The sequence below is a fragment of the Quercus lobata genome, chromosome 3, assembly GCF_001633185.2.
Source record: "Quercus lobata isolate SW786 chromosome 3, ValleyOak3.0 Primary Assembly, whole genome shotgun sequence".
Taxonomy (NCBI): domain Eukaryota; kingdom Viridiplantae; phylum Streptophyta; class Magnoliopsida; order Fagales; family Fagaceae; genus Quercus; species Quercus lobata.
The window spans coordinates 55,037,358-55,059,997 of NC_044906.1; the positions used below are offsets into that span (position 1 = coordinate 55,037,358).

The window sequence follows — 22,640 nt, forward strand, 5'->3', positions numbered from 1 at the left end:
GCAATAGGTATACATTGGTGATGTTGGTTTGGCAGTCACTATTATATTATAGTTAAATTTCTTCACTCTATCATCTACTGTTTAAACATACAAACTGCCAGTTTCAGCATCAGATCAGATTCCCAGCATCTATACTACCGATAATCCTTTTTTCTAAAACCTACCACCCATTAACCATGCACTTTTTTTTTTTTTGCTGAGAACCATGCACTAGAATACTATTCAATAAAAGCAATAATAATATATAGATACATATATTATAGAATTGACCTATCACAAACCTGACACTTTACATCATTCTTGCACTATTGACATATAATAATACTTAATTGAATCTAATCGTGCTCCCTACCACTATAAAGAAAATTTATAACACTTCTTTAAAAAATGCTTTTTTTTTTTTTAATAGTGTGTAGTTTTATGTATATATGCAGGCATGAAACTTGAAGTCAGAAACATTGAAGTTGGTTAGCAATTTTCCATGCTGATGGTTGCAAACATTGAAGTTTTCTATGAAATTTAACCATACATGATGATACTTGAGGTCATCCTATTAGTATTCCTACCTTGATTTTATATATATATATATATATATATATATATTTTGGTCTAATAGAGTCAGAGAGACAGGCTAAAAGGGAACTTAACACTGTAAATGTTAAAACATTAATTGAAATGTTCAGAAAGAAAGAATGGAAGGTGTAGTAATGGAGCAAGACTGTAAGATGACTAAGATCCAATCTTGCTAGTTAAAATACTATTCTAGATCTAAATTTTTATAAACCAATATTATCTAATTAACCATACCCCCAAGAAGAGGACAAAAGAAAAGAAAAAGAAGAGAGAGAGAGTCATACACTGACTACAGTGATGAGGTAAACTAAAAAGAGAGGGAATTCCAAAAATTAAAAAGAAAGAGAGAGGGTTGGCGTCGCCCGGGTTCGAACCGGAGACCTTCAGTGTGTTAGACTGACGTGATAACCAACTACACCACGACACCATGCTTGTTCACGCTTTGAAATACTTTATATTAGTATCCTATCTCGTGAAGGTCAAAATAAACTTGTAGGGGTATTATTTAGTATTTTCATGCAAGACATCTTTTTACAAGATACTTATATGACAAGTTGGGTAAATCTAGAGTCACAACTCACAATAACTTGGTCAGCTTTAGCGTAGCTTTGTTGGCACTGTTTTCGGCCCAAACAAAATTTAATGAGTTAAGTGCCAATTTGCTACCCATGGGCCTATGGCTACGTGGACATCCTCCTCTCTTTCTCTCTTTAATTAATTAATTAATTTATTTTTAATAATAATGAGACATAAAAGAGAGTTTGAAATTTCGATAATGGTTGCCCAATATTAAAAAAGAGTTAGGGTGGATTCCAGTTAACTCAATTTGTAAAAAAAAATCATTTCTTAAAAAAAAATTGTAATCTAATAAGAGATTTGTGATTCAAATCTCAACTACACAAAAAATTAATTTGTATTTTTTTTTTTAATATGAAAAATTGATTAGTATCTTAGTTTAATAATAAGAACAATTATTATAAGAGTAACTATAGGTTTAAATTCTACCATATCTATAATTTAAAAAAAGAAAAAGAAAAAAAGCTAGGCCTCCATTGAAAAAATATTCTTTAATTAGACTATACTTTGTTTCAACATAAATTTTTACATTGAAAATGTTTTTTAGTATTTGGCTATGGACTTGAAAATATTCTAGTAAGTTTTTTTTTTTTTTTTTTTTTTTTAAGAAGAATATTAGAGTATTGGTAGTCTTTTTATATTATTTTTATTTTCAAAAAATTGTACTAATCTGTAAAGATTTGTCATAACTGCACTTGTTACCCCCTTTAGTTAGACTTCCCTTTTTTTATCGGATGTCCCCGAAGGGACTAGTTAGACTTCCCTTGATATGTTAGAAAGCGGTTAACAAATGTGAAATTCATTTTTATCCTCACACTAAACAAGAAATCAATTACCCTATTTTGTAACACCCATTGAATCCTAAAAGCTTTCAAAACAAACTCACTAATCATATGCAACATTGCAATGAATCAATAAATAGTCCATCTAGTCAATCAACAAACATAAGGCTGCTAGCCAATCAAAGTAAATGTGTGTGTGTTAAAATACTTTTTTTAAGACCTTCTCTCATCTCTTCATATGTGTGTGTTAAAATACTCAGTATTCTTAAAAAAAAAAAAAAAAGTATTTGTGAGACTTCTCATCAATTAAAAACAAAAGTTGAAAAATATTTCCTTGGAGTTTTGCTTATACAAAAAGTTAGAAATTTTCTAATATATTTATATAGATATCAAATGACAACTTTAATTCACTATTATAAAATATTAATAAAAAAATTTAAAAATCAACCTAAAAAAAATGATAAGCACAATCAAAATAAAATTATTGAAAATTAAACTCATAAATACAATCAAAATAAGGATGCAACCCAAAAAAAAAAGATGCAACAACAAAAAGAAAAAATAAAAATCTATTCATTAAACTTACAAAAGAAAAAAAATCAATTAAACAACAATGCCCTTTATTCCCTCAACCCATTTATTTTAGTGAAGACCAAATTCATCAATTTACCTAATTACTCATTGCATGCATAATTACAAATACTTGAAACTTCCAAAAAAAAGACATTTGATAGTCATTTTTGTGTGTGCAAATTTTAAAGTTGAGGAGTGATTTCCAAAGTTTTGATGCATATCATTCTTATTTTGAAGTTTTTGGGATGTATTTGTATTATATAGGCAGTTTTAAGGGGGGTATTTTAGTCATACTCGAGGAAATAGTTTTCTGTTGACTAGGAAAAATACCATCTTTCAAGGTTCAAAGTGTTAAAAGCTTTTCACCATCAAGAGAACATAACCCCCCCCTCTCTCTCTCTCTCCAAAGTGACAGAGCTATAACAAAAAGCTCCAAAATAATTTTAAAAAAAATACCACTTAAATCTCCAAAATGGCAAAAAAATCCATTCAAAAAATCCACACAAAAACCATAAAATATATAAAATGAAAAAAAAAAAAAAAACCCTCAAAACCTTTGAAATTACCCACAAAAAAATCTAAACACTTCCAAAATAATAAAAACTAGTTGCTAACTCGTGCTATGCATGAGAATCTATCTATTTGTGAGGTAGACTAAAATAATTTTATAATATATATGTATAGATAACCCAAGAACCTCTAAAAAAAATAGAAATACTCCTAAAATATCCAATAAGACCAAAATACCCTCAAGATAACAAAAATTATTAAAATATCCATGAGCATACACAATTACCAAAATTATGTGTTCATGCTAGTTTAACTAGTTAAGTCTTTTGCCAAGAATCTTATAATTCAATTGGTTGTCATCTTTTGAAATTTCTAATGAAAGCATTCACGTTTCAAATCTTGCTTTTCTAGCTGCAACTAGTGAATTATAAAGAATAATAAAAGATCTTAATAACGTCTTTTATTGTTGCATCAAAGGATTGGAGACATTATAATAGGGATAATTGGGTTAAGGACTTCCTCACAAACATTGACAATACCACTACCATGATGACATAGTTATGGGCCTGAAAGGATGGACTCACTCTATCAAAACAATTGGGCTTTGTAAACAAAATGTGGAAATGGATGCTAAATGAGTAGCAGATCTTTTCATCGAATAATGCAGTATTGATCATGAATCATGAATCATGATCCTCACCCTTGTAGTACTGTAACATACGACTACAAGATTGTCAACCAAAAAAAAAAAAAAAAAAACGATTCAAATTACTTTTAGTAAAGTTTGAGGCTTACCAACTTGATCATGCATATCGTGAAGGGAACCATAGCTGGGCTACGGAAGGGTGTAGTTGTATGATTGATTTTGTGTTTGATTTAGAATAGTGATGTATGCTAATTATTAGCAGATGTTTGGGGTGTTAACATCTTATCCTAGACATATTTGTACCTGATTTTTGTTTAATTCTATTCGTTTAAAAAAAAATTAATTGGAGTTACTTGATATCATAAATTTAATGTATATTAGGATAGTGTTAAAGGAATATATAAAACCAATGCATGCTTCCATTTGCAACAAAGAGGAGAAGGAAATTAAGAAGAGCAGTCTCCAAATCTCTCTTTCAACAGTGGAGGTAATGATGCAAAAAATAATCAGTTGGGTCACTTATCCAAATCTAGAGCTTTGGAGGGTCTTCTAAGATTTGCAAGAAAAAGAAAATTTATCAAAATGACCATCGGGGTGTGACCATTAGGGTGTGCCCTACTCCTCCAATGGTCAAGTTGATTTGGCTTTTGAGAATAGGAAGAGTATTTTTCTGTTGATATAGTTGACCTTTATTAGGAATTGATTGCAGTGTCTTTATTGGGTTAATAATACTAGGTGCCTTTATAACCTTCATTAATGGACGATAATGGTTAGCTGACCATTTTCCGGTTACCACACATTTAGAGCATGTATTGATTGTCATCATTCATCATCTATTCAATATGGACGACTGTTACTTACATATCCGTCTTGCTAGTGGTACAAGGTTGTCTATTAAGGTGGATGACCTTATCAAAATTTCCATACCCATCAAGAGGAATTTCCTCTAATCTATTAACTACATGGCAACTCAAGTGAATATCTATGTGTACTTTTAGCTATATGTGTGAATGATTTTATAAATTGTCACATAATGTAATATGTGTGCCTCCTCCAAACAAGAGGAGTCATTTTTCATTTCTTCTTTCTATTGAGAGTTGTGTTAAGTTCTCCAAAAAATTGTACTTGTATGATACTTGAATATATTTGACACTAATAAAAAGTGTTCTTTTGGTAGAGTTTTGTACTTATATGATACTTATGTATGACGGGTTTGTGCCATATAATGAACAATAACATAATGTAGTCTCTTCCTGTTGGACGAGATTGAATATGTAACTACACAGTACTTCTCCACATTATTTACTTCCTTTCAGCTAGGAGATATGACAGAGCTTTTAAATGCCATCTCACCTATAGTAACAAATGCAATGAACCAGATGTTAACTAGAGACTTTCAGGCTTCAGAAGTTGCCCAAGCATTGAAGCAAATGCACCCTAATACTGCACCAGGATAGGACGGTTTGCCACCTTTATTCTATCAAAAATTTTGGTCACTCATCGGCACCTGTGTCACTCAAGCTGCACTTGATTTCCTGAATCATGGTATTGTCCCTCCTAACTATAATGACACCTAGATTGTTCTTATTCCTAAAGTCCAAAACCCTAGAAAAATCACTGATTATAGGCCAATTAGTCTATGTAATGTGGCTTACAAAATAGCTTCTAAAGCAGTTGCTAATAGACTGAAGAGTGTTTTATCAATAATTGTCAGTGAGAATCAAAGTGCTTTTACTAAAGGGCGCTTTATAACTGATAATGTATTGGTTGCATTTGAAACCGTGCATCATATTAGCCAAAAGAAGTTTGGGAGAGTGGGGGAGATGGCTTTAAAATTGGACATGAGCAAAGCTTATGATAGGGTAGAATGGACTTGCTTGGAGAATATTATGAGGAAAATGGGTGTTCATTAGAAAATGATTGAAGTGATTATGAGGTGTATAACAATTGTCACATATTCTATCCGTATTAATGGGCAAACTCAAGGCAAAATTGTACCTTCTAGGGGCCTCTGCCAAGGGGGCCCATTATCTCCTTATTTGTTTCTATTTTGTGCAGAGGGTCTTTTAGCACTTCTTCGTCATGCAGCAGAGAAGCAAACTATCCATGGTGTGGCTGTTTGTCGGAGAGCTCGAAGAATTTCCCATCTATTCTTTGCTGATAATAGCTTGGTATTTTGTCGAGCATCATTGGAAGAATGTAATGAGTTACAACGCATATTCACCGTATATGAAGCTGCCTCAGGCCAGCAACTCAATAAAGTCAAGACTGCCCTCTTTTTCAGTAAGAATACTCCACGTGCAATACAGGAAGAAATAAAATCTAGATTTGGAGCCCAAGTCATACGCCAGCATGAAAAATACCTGGGCCTACCTTCGTTGGTTGGGAGATCCAAAAAGAACACCTTCCATGATCTTAAAGACAAACTTGGCAAAAAACTATCGGGGTGGAAGGAAAAGCTTCTATCAAATGCGGGCAAGGAAATATTAATAAAAGCAGTTGGCCAAACAATTCCTTCTTATACTTATGAGTTGTTTCAAACTCCCAGATTCCTTATGTGATGAGCTTGCTGGTATGGTTCGCAAATTTTGGTGGGGGCAAAATAATAGGGTGGACAAGATGGCTTGGCTTAGCTGGGAGAAGATGTGCACTCCTAAGGAGACTGGCGGCATGGGATTTAGGGACTTCAAGACATTTAACGTGGCATTACTAGCCAAGTAAGGTTGGCACCTTCAAACCTGTACTAATTCCCTATTCTATCGTGTCTTCTAAGTTAAATATTTTCAGAATGGAGACTTTCTCTCAACTACTTTGGGCACAAAACTATCATATGCTTGGAGAAGTATATTTGCTGCACAATAGATAGTCCGGAAAGGGAGCCGTTGGAGGATAGGAAATGGAGCCAAAGTTTGAATATGAGGTGACCGCTGGCTCCCTTTGTCTTCCACATACAGAGTTGTAACACCATGCCCGAATGTTGGTGTTGAATTACCAGTGGCTACGTTAATTGACTACCAGAGAGGAGAATGGGACTTGGAAGCCCTCCAATGAACCCTCATGGCCAAAGATGTTGAATCTGCTCTCTCCATTGCACTGAGCCTAACTCTGCCTGAAGATCGTCTTATCTGGGCTATGACTTCTTCGGGGAAATTCACGGTGAAATCGGCGTATAGGTTGGTACTGGATGAGAGAGCTGGCCATGACACTGAGGAGAGCTCAAACTCAACGTGCATGAAGGAATTTTGGAAGTTTATTTGGCGATTAAAAGTCCCTAATAAGATTCAAAACTTCACGTGGCGTGCATGCCGGAATATTCTACCCACGAAGGCCAACCTCTTTCGTCGGAAGATAACAATAGATAATATCTGTGAGGTATGTGGAAATTTTGAAGAAACAACAGCCCATGTGCTCTGGCACTGTCACCATGCAAAGGAAGTGTGGAAGGAGATAAGTTTGGACATGGATAAGGTTATGGACAGATGCCCGGAATTCCTGGATTTGCTGTGGTATGCCCGAAACGTGAAATAGTGGCCGGAGGAGGACGTTGGTCTGATGGTCATGACGACATAGGGTATTTGGATGAATTGGAATGAGGTGCGCCATGGGAAGAGTAGAAAACCTGCTTCTGTTCTTGCTCGGTGGACAAAAGAATACTTGGAGAACTACGTGATGGCTAACCACTCTACACGACCATACAAAGAATCGGTGGAAGCAACGTGGCAGCCTCCTAAGCCCCTGTGGTATAAAGCCAACATGGATGGTGTAGTATTTTCTCAGTAAAAGGAAACCGAAATTGGGGTTGTGATCAGGGACCATCACGGGGCTGTGGTGGCAGCACTAAGCAAGAAACTAAAAGCTCCGCTGGGTGCTATTGAGGTGGAGGCAAAAGCAATGGAGGAAGCAGTCAACTTCGCGTGGGATATGGGGATCTGAGACTGCCTATTCGAAAGTGACTCCCTCATTGTGGTGAATGCCATGCTGCGCCTCACAGACCCTCCCTCGTCTATTGCTAATATTATTGCTGGGTCCTTGTCCCAGCTTTATAAGTTTCGGGAGGTCAACTTCAGTTATGTGGTTCGGTGAGGGAATAAGGCTGCACACACGTTAGCTCAATGTGCAAAAGGTGTGTCAGATCAAAATGCTTGGATTGAGGAAACACCAGGCTGTATTGAGCAACTGGTGTCCCAGGATGTACTGTTTTTGTCTTAGTATGAATTAAAGTAATGAGTTTCACATCAAAAAAAAAAAAAAAAAAAACATAATGTAGTCTCCTTTACGAGGAGTTTCAAATCTCCCTCACCCGATTTATAGTAATATTTTGAATTATAAAAAAGAAAACTGAGCTTTTGTATCTTAAAGAAAATCTGATTCTCAAAAAAAAAAAAAAAAAAAAAGTATCTTAAAGAAAACAAGTTTTTTTTTTTTTATTTTTTTTTTATTTTTTTATTTTTAGAGATAATTGCAACATGCTACTAATCCCGCAATTTGAATCCTTTCCCCCCTAGACCTCTAAGCACTTTATACAAGGAGAGGTGTCAATTCAGCTACAAGGCCTTTAGCTAAAGAAAACAAGTTAAAAGAGAAGAGTTGGTGCACTTATTTGGTGGTGGATTCTTGGTGGAGATAAAGAAAAAATTAATTGAAATTTAAATACTTCTAAAAAATTAAATTATGTTAATAAAATGTTATCACGTAGTGAGCACACAAAAAAGTTAGGGACTTTTATTAATTAGTTTCAAAGGGATGAGTTTGAATTTGATCCGGTTCCAGTGTCTTTTACTCTTGCAAATTTCTCTTAATAATAATTATTTTATATATAAAATTGGTAAAGAATTAAAAAATTAATTTTAGACTTTTTTAATTGCATGAGGTTACTGTACAGCTAGTTATAAAGGCTGTCAATCTCGTGGGTCTTGTTTGATTTCGTATTTTATTTCTTCTCTTCCTCTCAACCAAAATTCAAAGTCCTAAAGCATGTCTTGCCTACTAATATTTACAGGGACACGCCAAGTCTAAGTTGTCTAACGCACACCTTCTTTCTTTCTTTCTATTATTATTATTATTATTATTTTTTTTTTTAACAAACAAACACACACCTAAATAGTATTGTAAATTTTATTACTGAGAGTAAAAGCTATTATAATTAAATCTATATTTTTTAAATTTGAGAGAGGAAGGTTATTTTCTTTTGATAATTTTTTATTTTTATAATTGTTATGTACAAATAGAAAGTTCCTATATGTAGACATATATTAACTTTAGAATTTATTACTATTACTAAGCAATAACTATTACATTTATTTTAGAGAGGGAATAATTATTCCTTATTTTAGAGAATAATTTTTTTTTTTATTGAAATTTTTTAGAGAATAACTATTTATAACTTATAAAATAACTTTTTTTTAATAAGAAATTTCTTGATTATTTCCTGTAATAAAAATAAACCAAACTATAGAATAATTTTTTTTTAATAAGAACTACAAAATAACTAAATCATAAGTCTTGTTTTAAAAAAAAAAAACTAAATTATAAGAATAATTATTATATTACAATGTCTTATAGTATATTTATATTAGTATATTACAGTATACTAAACATGCTCTAAAAAATACTTATGGAGTTTGGGGATGTTTGATATATGTAATAGATCCAATAATGGAATGTTTATTAATGTGTAATAGCTACGCATATGCATTATCTTTTACAAACTTTTCATATATAACAACTATGAATATTCCTATCAAAAAAAGAAAAAAGAAAAAAAAGCTGTGAATATGAATAATTATTCTGTGCAACATATTGTATTCTCATTAAAAAAAAAAAATACTATTTCTATTGCAGTCTCCATTCAGCGTATCAAAAGTTCTCTTCCTTTTTAGTTTTTATTTATTGTTCACCCCATCTGTACTTAGCCAAAAAAGCATAAATAAATAACACCCGTTTTTGATTAGCAACAAAAATAACAAGCTTTAAACTCAAAATTTTGAGGTAGACTGTAAATCTAAACAAATTAATTAGTATCCACCACATATCTTTGGTCAGCACACAACTATATTGACAATACGTTATTATATAGTTAATACACCAATGGAGTCCCAACCGCGAATTCACTGGACATTCCGTCATTATTGACCACTGACCATTCCGCTTTACGTAAACGCAAGCAAGGCACGCACGCACCAACTTAGTCTGGCTGGCTATATTCTCGGAACTTTTTGAATTAAAAACCAAACTCCCAAAAGAGCGTAAAGCTTAGCATATATATCTATACCAGGTATCTAGCTGGTGCAAATCATTTCCTTATTAATTCTGCTTCCTTATTTGTTTCTCACTAATATTCTTTCTCTCCAAGTTTTCTTGGAGAAGGGTTCCTTTTTTCTTGGTTGGTTTCTTCTCTTATTTCTCCTACTACTTTTCATGGCATCCGCCACCGCCAACAGATGGTTAAGGCCTGAGGTACTTTAAAGTTTTTGTGAAAAAAAGAGTGTTTTTGTCATTAATATTTGATGTTGGTTTTGGTTTTTATTAAAGAAAACTCACATGGTTTATCATCATGTTGTTATGCATGTTTATTGGTATATGGTAATATAAATCTTTGGATCTGTAAGTATGTTACTCTTTGTTCAGAGATCTGGGCTGATGGGTTATTGGTCCACTCCTTTGATGCATGTTTAACAAGAAAAATGAAAGGATTTTTTTTTTTTTTTGATTTTCTTATTGGGGTGACTAGAAAACAAGGCTTTTGTTTAACTAATGATCTTAATTTATTTATTTTATTGAGGCTTTGAAGCTGCTGAAATTGACAATTGTATTTGTACAAGGCTAGTAAATATTGATGGAAGCTACTACTGTTTTTGACTAAACTTTGTTATGAAGCATGTTTGTGCCAATATGAATTCTCTGATTAATTTGATTTGTTTGATTGGGGTTAATGCTAATACATTGTCATGGAAAACACAATATTTTGTCACCAAAAAATGATTGTTATATAATTAAACATAATATATTTATAGCTTGATTTTTTTTACACAAACCTTATTTGGTTGGTAACACAAATAAATAGAATGACAGGACTGAGGGGATAACTAATTGGTTAATTCAAAAGGTAACCGGGGCAGTGGAAAAAATCACAAACAAATGAAATTGATTAAACCAAAGATGGTTCGATTTTCAAGTATATAATCAAGTGGGCAGAGCCTTTTGTGTCTTATATTGCAGAAATCATATGATTAAGGTACATATATTTTGGTTAATTGGAGGGATTAAATTAGGAAAAACGATACAGATCCTTTCATGATGGATGTGTTGTCATTAATTTACTCATTCATCTTTTATTTTTTGGGTCCTTTGATGTGGTTTAGGCAACATAAGGCTTCAACTTGATTGTTAACCTGTCCTTTTTGAAGAAACACAAAAGACATTGATATAATGCCAAAGCATTTTGTTAATGGAGGAATGTGTTACTATGATATAAAGTTGAAGGATTTACTGCTTGTCTGGGCTAATAATTTTAGTCTTGTATGTGCATTCAAAATAGAGGACATATGTGATTATGTCCTCTCTCTCTTTTTGGTTTTGTTTTCCATGTTCTGTTTTTCCTCACCTTTTTGTGATGAAATTTTGAGTCATGCTATTCAACACCACAACATGGAATGGCATGCCATTTATTATACAATATAGTATAGAAAATAAGCAACAACATCACTGATTTGCTAGACTCAGACATACATATGTATCCAATGTGCACAATCATTCAGACTTTGAAAGCAATATGCTATCAACCTCATAGTTTTTCCTATTGTAATCTTTGTGTGATATGAGATAATTCTGCTAGAAATTTTATTCTATCTTGCTATTAGTCTTGGGATATATACTGTGTTTGATACAAATTCCTAGCTTCCTAGGACCTAGTCCTAGGTTTCAGTTCAGGGAGTCTAAGTCTTATAGTAAGTTAATTAGGCCATTTTTCTGTCTAAACTTCTTATGCTATAAGATTGCCCATTGACCATTTTGCTGAGTTTTTTCACTACCAGTCAAGCCCAGGCTTTTCATTATAAGCTTCTCTCATTTTTTTTCCCAATTTTATAGGTATACCCACTTTTTGCAACAGTTGGTGTTGCTGTTGGCATTTGTGCCATGCAGCTTGTAAGGAACATCTGCACCAACCCTGAAGTGAGGTAACTCTATTTCATGCTATCCTTGATTCCAAATCTGTTATGATGTTTTCTGGTATTTACACTAAAGTGAACTGCCAATCTGAGTACGAGTCCTGTGAATTTTTGGTAATTGATTGGAAACCCTCACTCCAGCATCATATAGTGTTATAATTATTCAAGTCTTCTATTTCTGTCCATGTGAATCAATCATTTTATAAGATCTATGTTGATATTTAAACCAAAAATAAGCTTCTGTCTTAATACTCAAGTCCTTGTGAATTGCTTGTATCTGATTAGAGGCCCCCGTAGAACTGTCTTTTATGGTTTTGTTTTTTGATAATTTAGTTGTCACAACAAGTGGGTAAGGGATTGAACTCTAGTTCTCCTTATAAAGGAGATCAAGCAATGACACTAAGTTACAAGACTTTTGTCAAGTGTCTTATAGTTCTTTGATGATACAACACTGCATCTGCTATTCATCTTGGAAGATAAATTGCACTGCACAAAAAGAATTTCCATAGGAAAGAAAAAAAGAAAAAAGTGTCCACAATAGTTTAACATATCCAAATTTGATTATGCTATCAGGGTTACCAAAGAGAACAGAGCTGCAGGAGTGCTTGACAACTTTGAAGAGGGTGAGAAATATTCACAACATGCTGTCAGGAAGTTTGTACGCAATAGATCCCCTCAGGTCATGCCATCCATCAACAAGTTCTTCTCGGATCCAAATATTCCAAACTGAATCAAATGTTGTGATTTGAAGATTGCTAGATATTTGAATTTTGAAAATGGCGGTTGTCTGCTTAAATGATTGATTTGGAGAAAAAGAGAGACTATTTATTTTTTTAGAAGAGGCATGAGATAATTGTGTTATACTGGATTCCATCTTGTTGATGCATAAGCACAATCCTTCAGTAATAAAGCCAATATTTACAAATTGGACATCATCTTTCTTGTTCTCCCCCACCCCCCTTTTTCTCTCTGTGTTGCATGTGTTGTGCGGATTAAAAAGAGAGGGAAAAAGAAGAAGATCAAAACAGAAGTAGAGAATTTACAACACGACTCAGACTTAGTTATTTTTGTTCTCTAATAGCAGGCAAAAGTTTGTGAATCTTTTGCAGTCACTTAATAGTTTTTATGATTGAATAGTTTGTGCATAAAGCATTTTTTATATATTTCAAATCAGTACTTACCGTGCAAAACCATGTTTTATTGTCATTGACAAATAAATATATTTTTTCCCAGAATTGGCAGAGATTAAACTTTTGCAATTAAAAAAAAAAAAAAAAGTGAAAATCACATAATTTTTATCAACTACAATTTGACCAGATGAATTTCCAAATATACAAAGAATTTTAAGTTTAACCCTGAACTAAATTTTGCTGTATTAATGCAAAGAGAACTCCAACTGATTCATTAGGATTTGAAATTTGAAAACACACACTGGAGAAAAATTTCTAGCTGATAACCCCTTTTAGTATTTCTAATCTGTTACTACCTCACCTATGGCTAAGCATTATAGATTGCTCCTAACTTGAGTTTGAGATTATTAACTTGCTGAATTTAATGCCTCAATGCTATGAATCCTTTAGTTCAGAGTTAAGATTGGTCAACATGTCTTCACTAAAAAAAATAGAGGTTAACATGTCACAACTCAAGAACTTCCATATCTTACAAACTTAGCACAGTGACTTTTGGATGATTTCCTCAAGAATCTAATCACCAAATTTGAGAATGGAGAATCCTTGAGTAGCTGAACTGGGGAGTCCTACTTTACAGAACTCCAAAGAAATCAAAAGGTGGACATTAATCTTGTTTCACTGCATTTTTGATTTAGTTTCTCTAACCACCTACAATAATCTCGCATTTGAAATTCATAGATTTGATAATTCTTTACGAGAGCCTAACATATTTGATTTTCCTTCCTTTCCTTTGGCTATGGTTGTTTCAATGCTTTACCTACCAGTTCTACTAAGAAACACAATGACCTAGTACAACCTTTACCGCAAGAGGTAATTACAAGTTCATAGGTGATGATTGTGCATTCACCAATGCTGGAATTTTGAGACAGTGGATTTACTAACTCAAAGACATTGGTATTATGGTGCACCACATAAGTATACGTGCAGCTCTTATGGTATTAATTTACAAAAATTATCTATCCATTAACAATATGTTTTTTTTAAACAACAGTGAAATCATTAGTGTCATCAATATGGATTCTGAAAGAATTGGAGACTTGTGCTGATAAATCCATGGAGTTTTGTTGCTTCCTGGACCTGATCATCTTTCACAGAAAAATCAAGCCTCTCTCAAGTAATATAGATCCTTTGCGTGGCATTTCCTCCTCCTCTTCATTGCCATACTTGCAATCTCCATGTGGTATCAGGCAAGGACAAATTTATATATTTATATGCCTTTTAACTGCTTCTGTATGATTATACCTATATATTTAGCATCACACTATACTCAACGAATAAAATTTTATATGTATTATCTCACTATAATGATAATTCACAAACATTTATGCTTCATGCATCATTTTCTTTTATATGTAGTTTGTGCTTATTTCAAAATTTCTGCAGGCTTATTGCATTACCGCTGCCAGAGAACTAGCTCAAATGGTTGGAGCTCGTAACACTCATATCACTAGCGCAGCCATTGTTTCAATCAGGAAGAGCACTTTTTGACAAATAATTTGAGTATATACATCAATAGCAGTAAGGGGTTGTCCTGGAAATATGTATTGACATTACCATATGCCTTTGTTCTAAGCACCCTCTCCAACGACACTCAAATCTCTGCCTAGCTAAGTCTTGATATCCTAGTTCAAAGCACAGTCTTCCAGTACATCCTCATAAAAGTCCTTGCTCATCTCCTTGCCAAACCATAATTTAAGGTCAATGGCAATGAAAAAATGTATATGTATTTTTTAATTTCGAGAATTATTAGAGATTGCATATCATTTACATAGCTTCTACAATGTGAAAATGTGCAGATCACAGAATTTTTAACAATAATAATTTGCTCAGATAAGTTTCCAAATATGCAATGTATTCTGATTTCAATCATGAACTAGTTTTTTGGTATCAATGCAAAAGCTCTACCTACAATTACTTAAGGAAAAAAAAGGAAAAAAGAAGAAGAAACACATATGGGAAAAATCTCTATCTGAGATTGCCTCAAAATAGAGTTTGAGATTGTCAAGTTGGCTGATTTAATTGCCTGAATGCTATGGATCCTTTGGTTAGGAATTAAGATTGGCTAACATACCACAGGCAGGAACTTCCATATCTTATATCCTTAACACAGTGATATTGTATTGGTAGCATAGCACCTCACTTATCTACTACCAGAATTATGTTGCCGCACTGAGTACAGTGCAATTATAGGGTTCATGCTTTGTGTTCATAACTTCAGCCCTGCTTTTCATCAATAAGTAAGGATCTCGGATGCTGATACCTTGACTTTCTTAGTTTCTTTCATGTTAGAACTTAGAACTTAGGAGGTCAATTGATAATTCCAGCCCCTCTTTTCGTCAATATGTAAGGATCTTGATGCTGATACATTGATTTTTTTTCATGTTAGAACTTAGAAGGTTGAATAAAAAAATTTCCATTGATAGCTTTGGATTCAATGATTTCCACTTTTTGAGGCATTCACAAAAGGCTTGGATCATCAATTATTTAAAGCTTTTGAGCATGGATTTTGAGAATTTTCTCTTTGGGATTGGACTCTGTTAGATCACAGCGTTGACACATTCAAATGTTTGTAGTGGGAGAGTTGTAATATCCTTTTCCCCATCTCTCAACTGAAACAGTGGTAATTTGCCAACAATTTCCTTGCTCTAGCTCACATTGCTATACCACATTACAAAGGCAGTATCTGATAGTCCATAGATTTTTGCCATACCAATTAATTTCTTGTAAACAAAAAAAAAAATAGGTTATAGGTTTTGTCAAATTTGCAATTGCATTAACTGTAACTCTTTGGTTAAAATATTAAATTACTTGATGGTGTTGCCAAAGCATACACAGTATCATTCTCTGGCAACAATGCTGTGAGAAACTATATCAATGGTCTCATTGATGATCTACAATTTCTTCAGAATAATGGTTTTTCTTTCATGAATCCCGGCTTGTCAATTCACTGTATGACTTTCAAGGGGGCTGCTATTATTGGTTTGCATCATAATCTTGTCCTTCGTTCAAGAAATATCCCTATGGCAGTCACTCTTGGATGATCTCCTCAAGAATTCAGCCACCAACTTTGAGAATGAAGAGGACTTATCCTTGAGTAACTGAGCTGGGGAGTCATACTCTACAATATTGCCTGTATTAAGCAGAATATCAGCACTAATAAGCTCAAATCATTCACAGTTGAATCTAATATTAAGTAGTTCTATAGTGCTAATTTATGTTTTTCGGATTTTAATTCATTTCTGAATATTTTATACTTAGTGAAATTAAATAGATAGTGGTACTAGCTTCTGTTCTTTTTAGCAATATGCTTATGTTTCAAACAAGGTCAATTTGTGTGCGTGTAATTCTCATCTACTTGTATGCTTGATATCAATAAAGTAACAAACTAAATATTACGTCTTTATAGGCCAGGAAGTAAGTTCTATCAATTTTTAAGATGGAATGTACTTTAAAATTTCTTGGATTTCCGAGATTTACCTTCATCAAGAACTAGAACCAATTCATTGTCAATAACAGTGGGTATACGATGAGCTACAGTAATGACAGTGCATCCCTTTGTCTCTTCTCTGATTGTTTCTTGAATTAGATTATCTGTTGCAGTATCTATAGAAGCAGTAGCCTCATCCAACACTAGAATTGTTTTCTTCTTGAGTAGAACCCTGGCCAGACAAACAAGCTGCCTCTATCCAACACTCCAATTTTCTCCATCTTCTGCAACTGCATCATTGCCCACATTCCAAAATGAAAATCCAAGCAATAAAAGAAAAATGAGTTTGTGAAAGAGTGGGAAAAGGAAACAATAAATTTACCAAAACTTATTTGCTAATTTCTATACCTGGTGCATCAAGAAGCCTTTGGTCCTGTTTCACTATCTCTGCAAGACGACACTTTCTGATAACCTGACATAGCAAGCTAAGTTAGTGAAGGAAACTAAAAAAAAAAGAAAAGAAGGGAGAAGCTTCAGTGATTCTTTCAAAAAAGTATTTTTTAGTACCAACCTCCCAAATTTCTTGATCCGAATGCTGTTGCAAAGGATCCAGATTACTTCTCACAGTTCCCTGAAACAATGTTGGGTCTTGTGGTATTATACCCAACCTAGACCTTAAATCCTGTAAACCTATTTTACAAATATCAACTCCATCGATCAGAATCCGTCCTCCTGAAGGCTCCACCACCCTAAAGAGTGCTTGAATTAAAGTTGACTTTCCACTTCCTGTCCTCCCCACAACTCCAATTTTCTTCTCTCCTGGGAAGGTGCAAGTAATCCCTTTTAGAACCATTGGAAGTGCAGGATTATACTGGACATGAAGGCTTTCAAGCTCTATCTTTCCATTTGTTGGCCATTCAGGCTTTGGCCTGTGATCTTCAATCACTAGGGGTGCTTCACTTGGTATATTTGTAAATTGGAGAATTCTCTCAACTGATATCATTTTGTTCTCAACATTGCACAGATTCCATATCACCCATGCCTGAAGAACATTTAGGTTCAAGCCATAGGTAGCTGCCAGTCCTGCTAAGCCTGAGATGGTTCAACCAGTGCATTAGTATAGCATTGAAATTTAATGGATTTAGTCAAAGAACTATAAAGATAACTTGATCATTGACAAAAGGATAAGAACAGGATATTTTGGGAAATTTAGAATGGATGGTATCAGGTATCAATAGTAGGCAGAAGCATGCTTAATATATGTACATTTCCACACATTATCATTGAAGGGTTTTAATCTCGAGTAGAAATAAATGTTAGATTGTCTTTCTTTGTTTGACTTGTATTTAGTTGCCAATTGCTACACTTGTTCTGTTAGTTTATAAATAAGAAGAAGGGCAGGGAAACTTACTGGGGTCAATAGCTGATCTAGCCAGGCTCACCAAGATTATCAGAACAAGGAAGAAGACAAGATTAAAAAGAAAGTTGATCCGAACACACAACCATTCCATTGTGGCAGAATTGTGAAAGGTTATACGAGAATAATCATCAATCAGGCTCAGAATTCTTGTCACAAAGCGCTCTTCCTGATTAAAACAATGAATAGTTGCTGCCCCAGAAACTGATTCTGAAAAGTGGTGCAAGATTGGAGCCTTTCGAATGCCAACCATTCGGGCTAGTTCTCTAGCAGTGGTAATGTAATAATCCTACAGGAAGGTTAAATGTACATCCCAGTTTAGTGATGCACCAATGTAAGAAACATGAAATTTTTTTAAAGATTAAAAGAAAATGATGCGTGCAGCATATATGTTTAAGAGTATAGTTAGATAAAACATGTTTAAACTTTTTCATTTAGAATTACGTGAAGTGTGATACTGCTGTAAATTTTCTTTTGAAACATGTATAGCTTATATCGTAGTGAAGCTGTCAAAATGTCAAATAAAAATTTAAAGCAGGATCTGTTCTTGCCTGATACCACATAGAGATGGCAATAATTGCAAGGAAGAGAACGAAGACTAGCCAAGAGACCTGGGACATTAGGATGATGATACTTAATAGCTGAATAAGTGCAAATGCCAATCCAGCTAATCTGTAGGGAATGTCTGTGTCTACGGTGCTTTGATCTGTAGAAGACTGCAATAGTGAAAAGAAAAAAGGGGGAAGTTATTCTGGAGTTTTCATACAAACTTCAAACAAAATAATATATTTTTTACTTTGAAATAAACAGAAACATACCCTACTAAGGATTCGACTTGAAGGTGTGGAGTCAAAAAAAGAAATGGGTGCTCGAAAAACTGATGTGATCATTCCACAGAAGAGACGCTGAGCAGTCTCAACAGCAATAGTAGATAGCAAAACTGCCCTTCCCAATACGAAGATTGAGCTCCCACCAGACATCAAAATGAATATCCCTATCATATGCTTTCTACTGACTCTTCCTTCTACCTCTGTTGCCCACGCAATCCAGTAATTGCTGCCCATTTGTAGTCCTTGGAAGAGAACTTGACAGAGAAGGGTAACTGGAACTAGAGCTCCTTTATATGCAGAAGTAACAAAGGTTGAGTAAACACTCCATTTTACTCTACCAGTTTCTGTTTCTTCTTCTTCTTCAGTTCTTGCTTTAAGTTTTCCATTGTTGATGGGACCTTCAAAATTTTTTTCTGCAACTTCTATCTCATTTATCTCATGGGGTCTAGTAGTTAAGGTATTATCATCTTGGAGTAGGTTAACTTGGTTTAGTGATTTTCTATGAGCAGCCATTTGTCTAACAAGTTCACCATTCGAATCTGCCATCAGATCTTCATACCTTCCTGACTGAACTATCCTTCCAGCTTTCATCACCTATCAAAATATGCATTTAAAACCAAGTGATCAGAAGCTTGAGAGGACAGTGATCATAGTTTCATAGAGAGGTTGGACAAGGATTTCAATAACTTACCAAAACAAGGTCGGAAGCATCTAAAAATTCCACTTGATGAGTAGCATAGATGACGGTCTTTTGTGACAATAGATGCATGAGACACTTCTGCAAAAAAGCATTCTATATTTAATTGAAATCCACGAATGGTGCATGCATAACAAACAAGAAGTTAAGACACAATGAAAAAAATGTAACTTGCCTTGAACAAATAGGTTCCAGTATGGGCATCAACAGCACTGAAAGGGTCGTCCAAGAAATAAACATCGGCATCACTATAGACAGCTCTTGCCAGTTGGATTCTTTGCTTTTGTCCTCCACTCAAGTTCATTCCCCTCTCTCCAACTACACTCAAATCTCTGTCTTGCCAAATCTTGATATCCTGATTCAAAGCACAGGCTTCTAGTACATCTTCATAATATGCCTTGTTCATTTCCTTGCCAAACAACACATTCTCTCTAATCGTACCTGTTTGAATCCAAGCAGTTTGGGGCACGTAGGCCTTCCTTCCATAAACTGTTATTCCTCCCCCAGAAATCCTGGGAATTTCACCAAGTATACTAGAGAGAAGACTTGATTTTCCTGACCCAACCGGACCACAAACTGCAACCTTGTAACCTTTCATTATCTTCATCTTCTCCAAAATTTTGATTGTAGGTCTCCTTAATTTTTCTTCACTTGTTTCCCAAGCATATTCCCCTGTATCAATCTCAATTGCGATATTCAAAGCATTTGAAGTATGATCATGTATCAGCTTCTTTTGATCTTCTTCACCAATGAAATCTTGGATACGCTCAACTGAGACCTTTGTTTGAGCAATCATTGAAATGAGCTCTGGTAGGTTGTAGATAGGTTCTTGTAAAATTCGAAAAGTGGCTAAGGCTGAGAGGACTGTACCTGCTGTTAATGGTGTCTTCAATACAATGCAGACACCAAAAGTGACAACTGAAACAAAAGTTGGTGAAGCCCAAAAGAGAAAGGCCACTGCTGAGCAAGAATACAGGTATTTTTTCAGCCAGATTCTCTCAGTTTCCCTGAGATGTAGGAGCTTCTTCAAGAATGAGGGTTCCCATGAATGCAGTTTCAAAATTCTCATGCACTTCAAAGTCTCTACAGTCACTTTGATTCTTGAATCCTTAGCTTCCATGATCTTGGAGTGAAGCCTTTTTTGCATCTTAACCAAAGGCGTGTTGCATACCATCACCAAAAGTGTGGCAAAAAGAGCAGCAAAGGAGGGGGCAGCTCCTAGATTCCTGTAGAGGATGATCAAGGCCAGAATGACCTGGACTGGAAGCAGCCAAACTCCATGAATATGCCAGCAGAAGTCTCCAATTCTTTCAGCATCCACATTGATTAAATTTATAATTTTACTGTTGCTTAAACCAACATACTTAGTGGATATAGACTTCTTGTAAATTAATACCATTAGGGCTGCCCTTAATTGTATGCCAATTTGCTGAGCACCAAAATACCATTGCCTTTGAGTTAGTGACTCCACTGTCTTTGCAAAGAAGAAAATGAGTGCAAGAATCAGACCATAGTGGGTGCCTGAATCATCTTCATTTCCCAGCAGGAAATTCACAAAGTTTGTGATTAGGAGGGGACCGGTATAGGATGCAATTGTGTTAACTCCTACAGGAAAGAAAAAGAAAAAAAGAAAAAGAAAAAAAGTATATTAAATAGGGAGAGGAGAAAATAAAATAATTATGAGACTACAAGGACAGAGTGGTACCTGCCAAAGCTGCATTCATGAACAAGGGTTTCCATATGGCACAGGCTATGGCCTTTGGCAATGATGATGCTTTTCTGAGCGATTCTTCCAGTGAAAAGGAAGCATATTCTGCTGTTTCTGATTGAGGAATTGGAGGAATATGAGGTAATTCAAGCTTTTGAACTCGACCTCTTTTAAAAATAGGGTTTAACCATTGGAAGGTAAGTTGGCTCCAAATTCCAGGATTTGTGAATGCACCATCATCACCAAGGGAACTTTCATTTTCCTTTTGCAGTAAAGGCTCTACTATGTCACTGTGTTTCCTAGTACATCTAGTAGGAAAAGCATTGAAACAAAGAAGTATTGCGAAAGGAAAGGAAGCAAAATCAACTATATTAGGTTCTGGAAAAGGACTTCGAAAATCTATGGATTTCAAATGTGTGATAGTGTAAATGGTGAGAGATACTGAATCAACGATGAAGGAAAAGACCCACCAGAGGATTAGGATCAATGGCCACCTTTTGTTTCCACTAAGAGTTCTATTCTTTGATAAGACTGCAACTAAAGTTGCTAAAACCCAAGTCATGAACAAGAAGACAGATTTAATAGTGATAATCCTATGATTCCAATATTCATACAAACCAAAAGCAAGGTACGCTATTGAGAAGATGACATTGGATAGAACAGTGATCATTGTAAAAACTCTACACCCTCTAACTGGTCCATGCTCATTTATATCACCCTCTCTCCTTTGTCTCCAAACGTTTTGCAAAACCCATGTCAGAAACGCTACGGCAAATGTTAAGATGAGAATCTCCAAGGAGATATCAATGATGACTGACTCCATATTCTACAAGAGTCCCAGTTCAAGTTAGTCTTCACTAATCACAAACCAAAGACCAAAAGATGAAATACGTGGCGAAGAACTAAGAACAAAAAGTGAGTCTGCAATCAACAAGACCTGCATATATAAACACCTGCATATCAATGCCATGATAATGTAATACAATGTCAAGAATAGCATCCGAATTGAAATTGAAATATTTGTAAGTAAAACAGTAGCACATTCAGAGGATATGGATTTAAAGAACAAGTTGCAGTAGCGACGTTTATAAGAGAAGCAACCTTCGAAATGTGAAAGGACACAAGTGGCTCTTTTAAGGGTAGGGACAAGGAGTGTTGAAAGTGTTGTACACAACACTGCAACAGGTCTGAGATTCTTATAAATAAATAAACAACAATCACATAAACAGATAAACTATCTCTGTCACTTCTTCTTTCTCAAAAAAAAAAAAAAAATCTCTGTCACTTCTAATCCTGAATGGAATACCCTGAATAAAGGTCAAATGGAGACCAGAATCTTAATAACAGTCATATATATTTTCCTAAATTCAAGCTGTCACTTTTGCACACTAAGAAAGTAAGAATGTTCATGTATCTCCTCATTCCAACCTCATGCAACTCCTTTTATTTATTTATTTTTCAGTTTTGTAAGATTTCACTATGACACTATAGAGCAAATATATGTATATAATAACCTATATATTTCAAATACTCTTTTACAGCT

The 22,640-nt window shown here is 34.5% G+C and overlaps 1 protein-coding gene, 1 non-coding gene and 1 pseudogene across 2 annotated transcripts; 1 reads left to right on the forward strand and 2 right to left on the reverse strand.

Moving 5' to 3' along the window:
- Window positions 1-926: 926 nt before the first annotated feature.
- Window positions 927-1,000, reverse strand: TRNAV-AAC. Its single transcript has one exon. It is a non-coding gene; the product is annotated as a tRNA-Val (tRNA).
- Window positions 1,001-9,853: 8,853 nt separating this feature from the next.
- On the forward strand, window positions 9,854-12,763 carry LOC115979427. Its single transcript, XM_031101461.1, has 3 exons — window positions 9,854-10,116; window positions 11,749-11,837; window positions 12,402-12,763. The coding sequence occupies exons 1-3, from the start codon at window positions 10,078-10,080 to the stop codon at window positions 12,556-12,558; spliced, it is 285 nt and encodes a 94-aa protein (XP_030957321.1). The 5' UTR covers window positions 9,854-10,077; the 3' UTR covers window positions 12,559-12,763.
- Window positions 12,764-15,885: 3,122 nt separating this feature from the next.
- LOC115979723 lies at window positions 15,886-21,920 on the reverse strand (annotated as a pseudogene).
- Window positions 21,921-22,640: the final 720 nt, after the last annotated feature.